Source organism: Mercurialis annua, linkage group LG2, assembly GCF_937616625.2.
Source record: "Mercurialis annua linkage group LG2, ddMerAnnu1.2, whole genome shotgun sequence".
Lineage (NCBI taxonomy): Eukaryota > Viridiplantae > Streptophyta > Magnoliopsida > Malpighiales > Euphorbiaceae > Mercurialis > Mercurialis annua.
In genome coordinates, this window is record NC_065571.1 from 32586389 (window position 1) to 32600222 (window position 13834).

General features: G+C 30.4%; 1 protein-coding gene and 1 long non-coding RNA gene across 7 annotated transcripts; both read right to left on the reverse strand.

Annotated features, from left to right (window-relative positions):
• Positions 1-1039: 1039 nt before the first annotated feature.
• Positions 1040-3302, reverse strand: LOC126670576 (proteasome subunit beta type-6-like). Of its 2 annotated transcripts, XM_050364337.2 has the most exons (5): positions 3110-3302; positions 2919-2995; positions 2780-2835; positions 2184-2256; positions 1040-1556 (listed from the first exon to the last, which is right to left on the reverse strand). In XM_050364337.2, exons 1-5 carry the CDS (start codon positions 3177-3179, stop codon positions 1542-1544), a joined length of 291 nt encoding a protein of 96 aa, XP_050220294.1. In that variant the 5' UTR covers positions 3180-3302; the 3' UTR covers positions 1040-1541. The 2 variants fall into 2 exon arrangements, with proteins under 2 accessions (XP_050220294.1, XP_050220295.1); XM_050364338.2 differs by lacking the exons at positions 1040-1556; positions 2184-2256 and adding an exon at positions 2461-2548.
• Positions 3303-8801: 5499 nt separating this feature from the next.
• LOC126670129 (uncharacterized) lies at positions 8802-11055 on the reverse strand. 5 transcript variants are annotated; one of them, XR_008790180.1, is made up of 5 exons: positions 10734-11055; positions 10519-10642; positions 9835-9987; positions 9440-9762; positions 8802-9092 (listed from the first exon to the last, which is right to left on the reverse strand). It is a non-coding gene; the product is annotated as an uncharacterized LOC126670129 (long non-coding RNA). The 5 variants fall into 5 exon arrangements; XR_008790179.1 differs by adding an exon at positions 9196-9350 and having other exon boundaries at positions 9440-9987; XR_007638661.2 differs by lacking the exon at positions 9835-9987 and having other exon boundaries at positions 9440-9799.
• Positions 11056-13834: the final 2779 nt, after the last annotated feature.

Genomic DNA, 13834 nt, shown 5'->3' on the forward strand with positions numbered 1-13834 from the left:
CTTAATTGCATAAAAAATTATCAACTTTCGCGTGTTTTTGGTATTTACATAATCTTTTTTTTTGGCATAAAAAATCACCAACTTTTATTTTTTAGCATATTTGTCCACGGGATGTGAAACGGCGCCGTTTTGAATGTAAAACGGCGCTGTTTTGCGCTAAAACGGCGTCGTTTTGCACTTAATTTTTCAAAGAAAACGGTTATGTGGACAAATATGCCAAAAAATGAAAGTTGATGATTTTTTATGCCAAGAAAAAAAGATTATGTTAAATACCAAAAACACGCGAAAGTTGGTGATTTTTGGTGCAATTAAGCCTTCTTTTTAATACGAAGGCGTAAGAAATACAACAATTACCCTCATGTTAGTTGCTTCTCTATTCAAATTGATATGTAAGTCTTATACTTTTTTAAAATTTTATTTAAATGAAGTTTTTTGAAATATTATGGTGACAGAATAAGAACCAAATCCGTTGAATAAAAATCAAAAAGTATAAGGATCTTGAAACATATTTGGCCTAAATTCTATAATATGACTTGCAGTAAAATTTTATCCTAATATTTAAAAAAGTTGTACCAAATTTTCTTTTGTAGCAATTAAGTAAAATTAAATGATATTATAATAAATTATTATTGTATTGTCACTAAAAAATAAATAAATATGTTTTTGTTACATGCTGAATTACTAAAAATATTTTTAGCGGCATTTGGAATTGCCTTTAAAATTCTAAATTAATAATAACAATAAACTGTTATAATGGCTTAAAATTCATTTTTAAAAATGCTTGTGAAACACCAAGACCTTGTATTTATATATATTTTTATAAAAAAAATTAATTGTTTTTCGTTAATGTTGATAAGTTCAAATTGATTTTCGGTCACAATGCCAACAAATAACTACAATTTTTTTAAGTGTAAAACCATTATAAGTTTTCTAGATTGGCAGTGCCAATAAAAGTGAATGCAATGATATTAGCTCAGGGGATTGGGACAGAATAACCACACACTAATGTAAGCAAATTATAACATTAAGGGTCCATAAACCAACTGGGTAAGCTCTAATTTAAATTTTGGGTTAGTTGACCATAAGAAGACATCATTAATCATTGTGTTTCTGTAAGTTATAGCTAAAAACATCATGAAAGGATTCTTAAAAAAACTACCTTCTCTGCATCAATACAAGCCTACTTCACGACAAACAGTTGTGCTCCCCAACCAACAAGAGCTATGTAGTTGCCTTCTCGGATCACCTCATATTTGGTTTGCAAATGTCTTTAGAACAACTATACAAAATTCATATCTTAAAAGGCATAAGTAGCATACCTCTGCCTCTAACTATTGTAACATGTAACTTGAAAAGCACAAGCAGCACAATCCTTCTATTGATAAGCGACAAAGCCATTGAAAATCCACATTACTTTGATATCGACACTCGAAACTAGTTGATTTACAACCAAAGGAAAAACATACTTTTGGTTCAAAAAATACAACAGGACTTGGATCATGTATACATGATAATAGCAATCCTTTGGCTAGCTGTGGAATTCAAGGCACAACTACCTGTAAAAAAACTTTAAATTAGAGTGATACTCTCATACGTGGAAAGGAAATTTCAAAAGATTTAGCAGCCTACTGCTTTCCAAAATACAATGCAACAGAGATAAGAAGACAAGTTAAAAGGAAACCTAAAGAAACAAATCCATAAGAGAAATTTATTACAACTATGGCCTAATAGTTAACCAAAAGAAAAGGTTACAGATATAGAGTGACAGCTGAAATTAGGCAAAGACATTATACATGCAACACGCCTTAGCAAACATTGGCAAAGAGGGGGAGAGAAGTGTTTTTAAATTTTAGTCCTATATTTAGATTGCTTTTCTCTTGAATGATAAAAGAAGGAAAGCAGAAAGACTAAGTCACATGAACAACGAATGCCATGAGGTACAATTACATGCTAACATGCATACATAAATTGGACAATGGACAGATTAAATGCGTAAAAGAAAGTTATTTTATGAACAAAAGAAGTTATCTTTGAATGAATAGAAGTGTTAGCTCGAAGAAGTTATATTTTTACCTCCAACTTTGATTCGCAAACCTCATGAATGGCAGAATATAAAACAGAATTTTAAATGGAAAATGTATACCCACTTTTGCTGTCATATCTATTTGTAACCAAGCACTAACCTTATTGTTATAAGAAATCAACCTAATTAGATTTGCAGCAACTTTGATCATAGCTTGTTGCACTAGCTGTATTCTGCACATAAAATTGATAGTCAAACGATGAGAACACATAAAAGTAGTCAAAAATGCAAACTTTGACATCAAATGAGACTTTGGGCACTGCTTGAGTGCCAACAAAAAGTAGGAATTCCAGCTCTTTTAGAAACATATACATAAACAAACACAAACAAGTCAAATAATCAACAAGAGTCATTATCTTTCTTCCATGAAGCATACCATTCGAATCAACACTATCAGTTCCTCAAGCCGTGTAGAAATATATTTTTAGAAGATGCACCAAATACTTGAAATATTTCCATAAAGAACTACAAATTGAATAAAATTCTAATCAATATGGCGACAAATTTAGAAACAAAAAAAATTTCACACTACAATGTACATGAAACACTAATCCATTCATCTCTGCAACAAGATCCGTGACTCGTGAACAAAATGTAGAGGAAAAGAACAACAATATTTGAAGCAGTGAGAAACTAATTAGGTATTGTAATGTAGTTGGAAATTATAACCAATCAAAAAAAGAGTAAGAAACTCACGTGTGCTGGTGAAGGAAGTAAGGCACATAATCTGATACAATATGAGAATCTGCAGCCTGCAAAGAAAATAATAATCTTCAGTCGACTACAATAAATAAGAACAGAAAGAAATTAAAAGAGAGACGAATTGAAATAATACCGATCCAGAACGACAAACGTAGACTTTGTCAGTGAGCAGAGTAATTGTGTCTGATGCCCTATTTGCGACGTACATCCCTACAAAACTTACAGGAATATATCAGAAAAAAATATAATTTCTCTTATCGGCTGTTTGTTAGTCGGATTAAACCTAAAAGAAGAAAGAAAAAGCGAAACAGTAATGGAAAGTACCGGTGCTTGTGCGAGAGCCGGCGATAAGGACGCCGCCGCCGTTGTAGGTGATGATGATAGTAGTACCCATTATTGAGGTGAATTTGCTGGATCCATTTTTAGGTTTCAGATTGAATTGCGTGGTTCTAATTTTTGAGATTAGATTTTTTAGCAGAGAAGAGCAGAAGAAGATTCTAATTTTTTACTAATTAGGTTTAAATGATTATGTGATATTTAATTAATTATTTAGGAAAATAAATACAAGGTGGGAAAAATTGATGATTAAGAGCCAAAAGTTTTGATAGAGATTAAAAATAATGAGTGAATCTCTATTTTTTATGACCATTTTAAATGTCCATCATTATTGATATTAATATTAATGATGAATTTTATTTACTCTCATTAATACTACATAATTTACCCTTTTAATGACGGCTTTTTAATACCATCATTAAATTTTTGTCATTAAAAGTGACTTTTTTTGTAGTTGTGAGCGGAGCGGGTTTCGGAGGGGTTGCTCGCTCGTCCAGACTTATGTTCGATTTGTATTCTATACAGGGTTTGATTTATGTGGAGTCGCCACCTGGCCGTGTTAAGATTTCCTTTTATATCGACTAATTAATATCACTCACCTCCAGTGAGACTACCGTATGCCGAGCTAAAGACCGAGTTCGTGAACACATTCCGAGTCACGTGTACTTTTATTGAACGCCTCTTTTATTATTTACCAGATATATCCTAATTGACACCTAGACTAAGATTATCGTACGCTACAGCAAAGACTAGGTTAGTTGAAATATACCGAGACTCATGTACTTGCTTATTAGACGTCGTTTTTATCTACTCGATGTATCTTTTATCCCATCTCGACATAAAATAGGAATCCATTTGATATAATGATGTAAATGTAAACAGGTAAGAAAGCGGTAGACACGTCTGACACGTATATGATTCGATATGGACTAGCATGTGAGGCAAGTAGCAATTACCCCTACACATTCATCTAAACCTGTCGGTTTCTAACAAGTACGCAGATGTGGGCTGGTCTGGATATTTTACATGCATAGAGCCTAAACTGAATGTATAAGTTTAACTGATTTTATTAAAGCTGAAAGCCTATACGCCATCTAATTACATTTTCGTGTTTTCCCTAAGTCGTTTAGGTTATTAGTCGCATTGATCCCGCCTGCTTGAATTCACACAAGCGAATTGATAGCTCGTCACCAGACGAATTTCTCTGAAAATAATCATTAGACGCCTCAATATCTCATCGATGCTCAAGTAACGTATTCTAATCTCTGAAAATTATCATTGGATCCTAACTGCTTTCATATGTGTTTAAATTAGTTAGTTAGCCGTTTGAGATCAGAATTGGGTCATGTTAGCCAAGTACAAGTGTTTCGGTAAAATATCCACAAAACCAGTCTTTTTGTCGGGCAGACGATAATCTTACCGGAGACGAGCAAGGTTATCCAGTCGATATAAATGGCATTCCTAACTAAGTTAGGTGGCGACTCCGCATATTTCAAACCTTTCCAAATAGAGGTATGCCATAAGTCTGAGCAAGCAAGCCCCCTACCTCGCTCCGCTCACATATATTAACGTTTTTTCTAAAAGTTGTTCGAGACATTTTATTTTTTTATTTTTTTGAAACAAGTATCATTTCAGCTAGAAAATTAATAGAAAATGCACATAATAAAGAAATAATTATTTTTATCAATAGTAATAAAAAAATTACAATTTTAATAATGATTATGCGAATAAAATCAAATTCAATTGAATAAATTTAAATATTACAAAATTTCAAATCGTACTAATTAAAAATATTCAAAAAACTATAAGAATGAATGAAAATGGTAAAATTTCTTATTTGCTTCAAATGTAGTTTCTCTAACAAAACAAACCAAATAGATAAACAAAATCAAAAAGAATACAAAGCAAACAATTGGTCAGGATGACAATATCATAATTAGATTGTTAAATTAATTCCTTTATACTTAATTCTTTTTTTACAATTTACTGTATATAAAATTTAAAATTTACAACTTCTTATATATAAAATTTACAATTTATTTACCATAACATAAATTAACAAAAAAGAATTTTAAATAAAATATTATTTTAAAATATTAATGTGAAGGCGATTCAAATAATGCGGCAACTCTTACTTTTAATTACACATTAATTATTTAAAGTAAACATAAAGCACCTTAATATCAACCTTTTGTCAACTTTAAACTTTTTATTTTGCATTTTGATATGGGACACAAATACTTTAAACTTTTTATTTTGCATTTTGATATGGGACACAAACCGGATCTCAATCTCAAGGATACCGGTTCTTCCTCCTCCTCCAACTCCGCCTGGTGAGCTCCTCGTTTTGGCTGGTTCTCTGATCCTGACTATGTTAACACCGCCGTGAGCAATTCTGACTATTCAAAATCTGAGATACCGGAGCCTAAATCTAAGTTCTCCGTCGGTTGCTTCACGGAAGAGAAAGTCAAACATCTTAGAAAGAAGACGGTTGAGAGTAGTTCGTTTCACGATATAATGTACCACTCAGTGATTGCTTCTCATCTCGCCTCAGACATTCCGGACCGGTCCGACGAGTGAATCGACGTCTGGTAAGGTGAAAACAATTTGTCGAAATTTCTTGTGGTTGTGGTGTTTTGAAACATCTGGCTTTGAATTTCATTTTAATCTGAAATATTTTGTTAATGGATTTTTCTTAAGCTTAATTACTAAGGTTATGATATATTGATGAGAGAATCTCCATTGTAATATGCACGTTTGTTGTAACCTATTTATTTTTTTAATTGCAAGTTGAAACTATTAATCTGAAATATTAGTATTATTTGGTGACATTACTTTTTATTATTATTAATTGCAAAACCTAGAACTATTGTTCTCTATGAAAAGAAAAGCACATAAGAGGTGATTTATTTTGCCGTATATTTGACATAGGTTTTTCCAATTTGGTTTGTATATGATATTTCTATAAATTTGATATTTGAACTTGATTATCTAAAATTTGATGGATGTGATATTTTTGTGATTTGGTTGTTTAAATTGTAGAGTATGGGTTTAGCAGTCACCTACAGTATCAGAAATAGGTAGGAAGGATTGCTGAAGATAGATTCGATGTGAATGATTTGTAATAGTAGAATGATTTTAAGTAGTTATAAAAAAAAGATTTGGAATAACATCGTAGAAGTAAGTGACTTGAGGAATGTTTAAAAACCTGCTATATTACTATATATATTAGTTTTAAATCCCTTATTCATTTAATGAAGTTCTTGATTTGATTTTGTCTTCATATGATGCAGGTTTCTTTTTGTTGCTGCTCTACTCTAGGTGCACACATTCACTCCTGGATGGTCTGCTTTTATTGGCCCTAACCATTTGTCCGGACTCTAGAACTTAATTGGAGAGGCTTCTAGAAAGCACTATCGAACTTGATCTTGAAGCTAAAAGAGAGTAAGATGATCTGTATAACATGTTTCTTGAGTAAATTTATCATTTGATGAATGCATTAGATTAATGTAAAGGTTGCAGGCTTTTACATGTCTTATTAGCAAACTATATTAAATATTTGACATTTCTTGACTTGTTCGCTGCAAGTAAGTGCAGTAAGGAATGAATGCTAATGGGAAAATTGATTGTTTATGGATAGTTTTTTATTCTAAGATTTTTGTTCTGTTTTAGGTGAAAGTTAATCATGCTGGTTCTGTTGAGAAGGCAAACGATCATATATTTGAACTTAAAATAGGCTCCGGTTCACAGTACTGCAATGGTGTTTGCTTAAAATTCATTTTGTTGATGTAAGTTTCATTTATTTAACATTGTTCATTAATTGGTCTTATGAAAATGTTAGGGTTTTAGTTATTCGGTTCGATGATTCAAATTTGTTAAAATAATATGCAAGACGATGATTTTTGCTGCGATTTCCCCTATAGCCAGAATGGCTAGATTTTTTGATTTGAATTCGCAGAAATGGAAGAGACACATAATGGATATTATAGAAGTTGCAAAGAAATAAAAGCCACGTTTGAGATTTGCAGAGAATACTATCCATTTAATTCCTCTTGTTCCCGTCCTTTGTGCCATCATTTTTTGGTGATTTTCTAATTCAGGTGCGTATCCGCTAATCAAATTACTTTTGAGATTTGAAATTACAAGTTCTTAACTTAAAATTTAATCTACAATCTAAGTTCGATTTGACGGAGAATGATCAATTTGATGAAAATTTATTTTATTACTGATGTATGCTTCCATTTTGTATCTTTGTTATTTTAGTTGTTTTGCGACTACAGTTTTTGTTGGTGAAGCACATGTTCTTCTTGATTTAAAGTGAAATGCTATTTTTAAACATGAAATTAGAGGGTGATTGTACTGATTTGTAGTGATATAAGTTTTATTGATTATCAATTGATCTATGATTTAATGCAAAATTTCCTTTTATCCAATGGTTAATTTCCTCGTATGAGTTTATATCTAGATGGTGTTTTGTAAGAACTTTTCAATATTTAAAGCACTTAAAAATTACTAATGAGTTTCATAAATGTGTCATGGTTGTCAAATATGCTGGTAAATAATATTTAATTTTAGAAGAACGGGAGATTTGGTCATTCTATGTGACGGCTTATTTAAATATATCTTTTATTCGTTACACTTTTATTTAATTTTTATAATTTCAAATTATTCATCTATATATGTCATTTTGAAATTAAATATGTACATTATTTGATTACCTTTTTTTTAAAATGGAATTATTGGAATAAAAGAAGATGGACGTCTATCCAAAAATAGGCTTAATTCAGTTTATTTTCTTTTTAGCAAATATTTTACATATTTGTATACAATCTGTTATTTTAGTATATTGAACACTTATTCATTTATAATTTTATGTAACTTTTGATTTGATTTATTTTTTTATTCATTGATTTTAGCAATAATTTATAGTATTCAATTATTTTAATATAGATACAAATAAAAATAATAAAATATAATAATAATTTTTGTGATGAAATTTATCGATGAATTTTATCACCATGTAAATTATCACTACAAAAAATGACACATAAGAAGACCAATAAAATAGTCCCCTATTCTTTAAAAAAATGGTCCTCTATTCTTTTAAGGACAACTAAGTTGGTCCCCATATTTCGTCCCTATTGCCTCCGTCCCCTATTCTTTAGAGGACCAAAAAATAAAATTGTCTCCATTTTGGAGACGATTATTGTCCCTAACTTTAGGAACGACAATCATCCTCTTATATGGGGACGATTATTGTCCCTAACTTTAGGGATGATAATCATCCCCTTATATGGGGATCAATATAGTCCTCAATTAATAAGAACTAATTATTCCTCATTTAATAGGGGACGACATTTGTCCCCAAATAAAAATGAAATAGGGATGAATATGGTCCTTAATACAATAAAAAAGAGGACAATAGTCGTCCCCAAATAATTACAAAAAATAAATAAAAAAAGGGTAAAATTTTATTTTTCTAATTCAGTTATAATTTTATTAATTCTAATAGAATCTTATGCTTATTATTCTATTAGAATTAATACAATTATAAGTGAATTAGAAAAATTAAATTTACCACTTTAACTAAAAAAGATAATAACTGTATAAAGTAAAACCAGAAACAAGAATAAAAACATTAATGAACTTAATATATTTACATTAAGTAAAAGAGTACACAGAGACATAAAGTCGACAAGAAAATAGAATAAAAAACATAACATGAGTAAGAAATTTTATATAATGAAAAACTGTTTCGACCACCGCTTGTATACTCTGCTTAAGGAAGCCATAATGCTGATTGAGAAGTAGCATACTGCAATACTTCAAAAGACTAGGTCCATAATTTGTAAGCTTCATCCAATAAACAAAAGTCATATTCCCACCCTTGACTCGTAGTTCCAACAAGCTTTTAGTCTCATGTTTCTCATCAAAGACTAGAGAAAAAAGTACTGTACACATAAATAGTTCCCTGAAAATGAATTCATAGTTCCAAATCATAACGAAAATAAGTTAATTTTCATAGGAACTAACATTTTTTTACCACAAATATGAACTACACAAACATGACATACATATGACTGGTAACAGGAATTGCTATGTCTAAGATGTGATTCATATAGAGACTAAGATGCGATTCATATCCCTTGAAACAAATTCTTTTGTCGCCTGGGTTTTCTATAGAGACATTATGCTGAACAATGCTACTAACAATCTCTAACAGCTATACCTATTATAAGAGAAACCACTCAGCAATATACGAATGAGTAAAATTCATAGAATTGCAGATAAATTAACTTGCTAAAAAATAAAACATACCTGCATTAATAGTTTCAACTTAGCAATTGAGCTTCAGGTTGATGATAAGAAGGGCGCCTTTGTTCGGTAGTACACTAAGAAGCTGCAAAAGCATACAAGAATTGACAAGTTGGTAACTGTCAAACTCCAATTTTTTTATAAGAGCAGAAAAATAAGGCAAGGAAGCAACTGAACTAACTGATAGAGAAAGTCGGCTGAGACGGAGGAGCTAGGGATAGCCCTTAAGAAGGAGGAAGCTAACGAAACATATTTATTACTAGTTTTTCATCCTCTGCTAACGTCCCACCAAGAAGATGAACAAGAGTAGTATACTACTCGGCCAACTGATTAAGCTACAAGAACATGTTTGACAAGACATACCTGAAAAAATAACACAAGACTTGATTAACACAAACCTGAGGTATTAATTGAGTCATGGCAGTAAAACTAGCCGGGTTGGCAACTTCAAATGGTAATTCAACATGATTAAGTGAAGAGACTATTCTTGTTTTAGCTTTTAACTGTCCATCTCTATTAAGATCCTTCAAAAGATACGTGGGTGTTATGTCCTTCATATGTACAAGGACAGGAAATGAAAATAATACAATTAATTTATAAGTTATACCTCTAAATGTTATAAACTACTCGATCAGAAATCTGCAAAATTCTTCACATTTTTCTCTTCAAATATGCTTACATACATTACATGTTAATCAAATTTTCTTGTACTTAATTGTTATATCACTAATGGCAACAGTGAAGGTTGAAACAAAATGAAATTTATAAATAATTTTAGAGCTGAGCAACATATATTAACCAATGAATGTGGTGAAACCTAAATCTCAAAGCTAATATTGTTTCATTTTAATGCTATTCCAAAGTCCATTCAACAAGTAAGAAGATTAAGGAATGAAATTTTCATGCATGAAAAAAATTCTCATTAAGAAATTTGCCTAGTGGGAGCCGGAGGTAATAGAAATCAGAAAAATGACCAAATTAGAAAAACTTGAATATGTTTTTCCCCTAATTAAGTGAATATAAATAAACCCAAATTAATCAAATTAAAAAAAATACCCAAAATGAAGCAAAATAAAACTTACACTTTGAAGGAGCTGAATTCGTTCACAATGATGATTGAAATAGTCAGGATCATAGTAATAAATACCAATTGCAAGAGGAAAAAATAAAAACCAAAGCCAAAAGTGGCATTCTCGATAAATTTCTCTGCAAATAACAAAAACACAAATCACCAAAATTATTTAAAATTTTCTAAAAAATCAAATTAAGTACCTCCAAATCGTAAATGAAAACCAACCGTGAGCTTTAAATATCCATTTAAGGGAATGCTCTTCATCGATTCAGAGATGGATCCAAATAGCGATTTGAACTAATCAAGGAATTCAAACTCGAAATTCCAACTTTTGCATCTCGTTTGAAAAGATCAATCAATTAATCAAAAACCTTAGAAATTTGTATTGCAACCTCTCCTCTCATTTTTCAGAAGGGACTAAAAGATAGGTTTTCTTTTTTGAGTTTTAGGGGCTATTATGGACCAATGCAAAAGCTGGAAACCCCGGAAAGTGTACAAAATAAAAGATATCTCTTGGATAGAAAAAAACCATCCCCCTATTATTGAATTTCACAAGAATTGGGGAAAATAAAATTATTCGTCCCTAAGTAATTTAAGTGAAAGGTTTAGGGGACTATTATTTTTTAGTTGTCCGAATTATCCGTCCTCTTAGCTCTCTAATTTTGTAGTGTATCATAAAATATTTTTAATTAAATTAAAATTATTATGACAAAAAACATTTATTACAAAAAATTGAAATCTATAAAAAAGTGACAAATTAGTTTTCTCACTAAAATTATAGTATTTTTTGTGATAAATTAAATTTATCACACCTAATTAATTATAATGACAATTAATTTCGTCACGTTATGATAAATTACTTGTTGGGATAAATTAAATTTATCACACCTAATTAATTATAATGACAATTAATTTCGTCACGTTATGATAAATTACTTGTTGGGATAAATTAAATTTATTAAAACTAACTAATTATAATGACAATTAATTTCGTCACGTTATGATAAATTACTTGTTGAGATAAATTAAATTTATTACAACTAACTAATTATAATGACAATTAATTTCGTCATGTTATGTTAAATTACTTCTTATGATAAATTAAATTTATCACAGCTGATTGATTATTATGACAATTAATTTCGCCACGCTATGATACATTACTTGTGATAAATATTTTTTTCACTTCATAATTTTTTGTCACTAATAACTCGGTGTATGTAGTGACAGATATGTTTTTGTAAACGTTTGGCTTAAATCGCTAAAAATGTGAAACGTTTGGATTTGTTTTAGCAATTTATGCCAAATGTTTACAAACGTTAAGAAACAAAATCAAACGTTTTGAGCAAATTAAGCCAAACGTTTACAAACGTTTCAGAACAAAACATAACGTTTCACATTTTTAGCGTTTTAAGCCAAATGTTTACAAACGTTACGAAACAAAACCAAACGTTTCACATTTTTACCGTTTTAAGCCAAATGTATACAAACGTTGCAAAATAAAACCAAACGTTTAAAACATTACGAAACAAATCCAAACGTTTAACATTTTTAGCGAATTAAGCCAAACGTTTACAAACGTTACGGAACAAAACCAAAAGTTTCACCTCATTAGCGATTTAAGCCAAAAGTTTACAAACGTTACGAAACAAATCCAAACGTTTCACCTTTTTAGCTATTTGAAACCAAACGTTTAAAACGTTACGAAACTAATCCAAACATTTCACATTTTTAGCGATTTAAGCCTAACGCTTACAAACATTACGAAACAAATCTAAACGTTTCACCTTTTTAGCTATTTTAGCCAAATATTTACAAACGTTACGAAACAAAACCAAACGTTTCACCTTTTTAGCGATTCAAGCCAAACGTTTAAAAACGTTACAAAACAAATCCAAAAATTTCACATTTTTAGCAATTTAAGCCAAACGTTTACAAACGTTACAAAACAAATCCAAATGTTTCCCCATTTGAGCGATTTAAGCCAAACGTTTATAAACGTTACGAAAAAAATCCAAACGTTTCACATTTTTAGCGATTAAGCAAAACGTTTACAAAAGTTACAAAAAAAATCCAAACGTTTCCCCATTTTAGTGATTTAAGCCAAACGTTTAAAACGTAACGAAAAAAATCCAAACGTTTCTAGCGATTTAAGCTAAACATTTACAAACATTACGAAACAAATTCAAATGTTTCACCTTTTTAGTGATTTAAGCCAAACGTTTACATAAGTTATGAAACAAAAAGTTTGGCTTAAATCGCTTAAATGGGGAAACGATTGGATTGGATTTGTTTTGTAATGTTTGTAAACGTTTGGATTCGATTGCAAATGTGAAACATTTAGATTTGTTTCGTAACGTTTGTAAACGTGTGACTTAAATCGCTAAAAACGTGAAACGTTTGGTTATGTTCCGTAACGTTTGTAAACGTCTGGCTTAAATTGCTAAAAAAGTGAAACGCTTGGATTTGTTTCGTAATGTTTACAAACGTTTTGCTTAAATTGCAAAAAATGTGACATGTTTGGATTTATTTCGTAACGTTTGTAAACGTTTGGCTTTTTTTCGTAATGTTTGTAAAAGTTTGGCTTAAATTGTTAAAATGGGGAAATGTTTGGTTTTGTTTCATAACCTTTGTAAACATTTGGCTTAAATTGCTAGAAAGGTAACACGTTTGGATCTGTTTCGTAAAGTTAGTAAACGCTTCCCTATTTTAGCGAATTAAGCCAAACATTTACAAACATTACGAAAAAAATCCAAACGTTTCTCCCTTTTAGCAATTAAAGCCAAACGTTTACAAATGTTACGAAATAAATCAAAATGTTTCACCTTTTTAGAGATTTAAGCTAAACGTTTACTAACGTTACGAAACCAATTTAAACAGTTCACCTTTTTAGTGATTTAAGCCAAATATTTACAAAATTTACGAAACAAATCCAAGCGTTTCACCTTTTTAGCGATTTAAACCAAACGTTTACTAACGTTTCGAATCAAATCCAAACGTTTCACCTTTTTAGCGACTGAAGCTAAATGTTTACAAACACTACAAAACAAATCCAAACGTTTCCCCTTTTTAGTAATTTAAGCCAAACGTTTATAAACATTACGAAACAAATCCAAATATTTCACCTTTTTAGCATTTTAAGCCAAACGTTTACAAACGTTACGAAACAAATACAAACGTTTTACCTTATTAGCAATTTAAGCCAAACGTTTTATCTTTTTAGCAATTTATGACAAACGTTACGAAAAAAATCCAATCGTTTCTATTTAAACCAAATGTTTACAAACGATATAAAACAAATTCAAACATTTCACCTTTTTAGCGAT

Coding starts and splice junctions, on each gene's coding strand:
- LOC126670576 (XM_050364337.2), bottom strand. CDS start 3,179: ATGGGTACTACTATCATCATCACCTACAACGGCGGCGGCGTCCTTATC. Junction 2,996..3,109: donor CGGCTCTCGCACAAGCACCG/GTACTTTCCATT, acceptor TAAGTTTTGTAG/GGATGTACGTCGCAAATAGG. Junction 2,257..2,779: donor TACTTCCTTCACCAGCACAC/GTGAGTTTCTTA, acceptor TTTTATGTGCAG/AATACAGCTAGTGCAACAAG.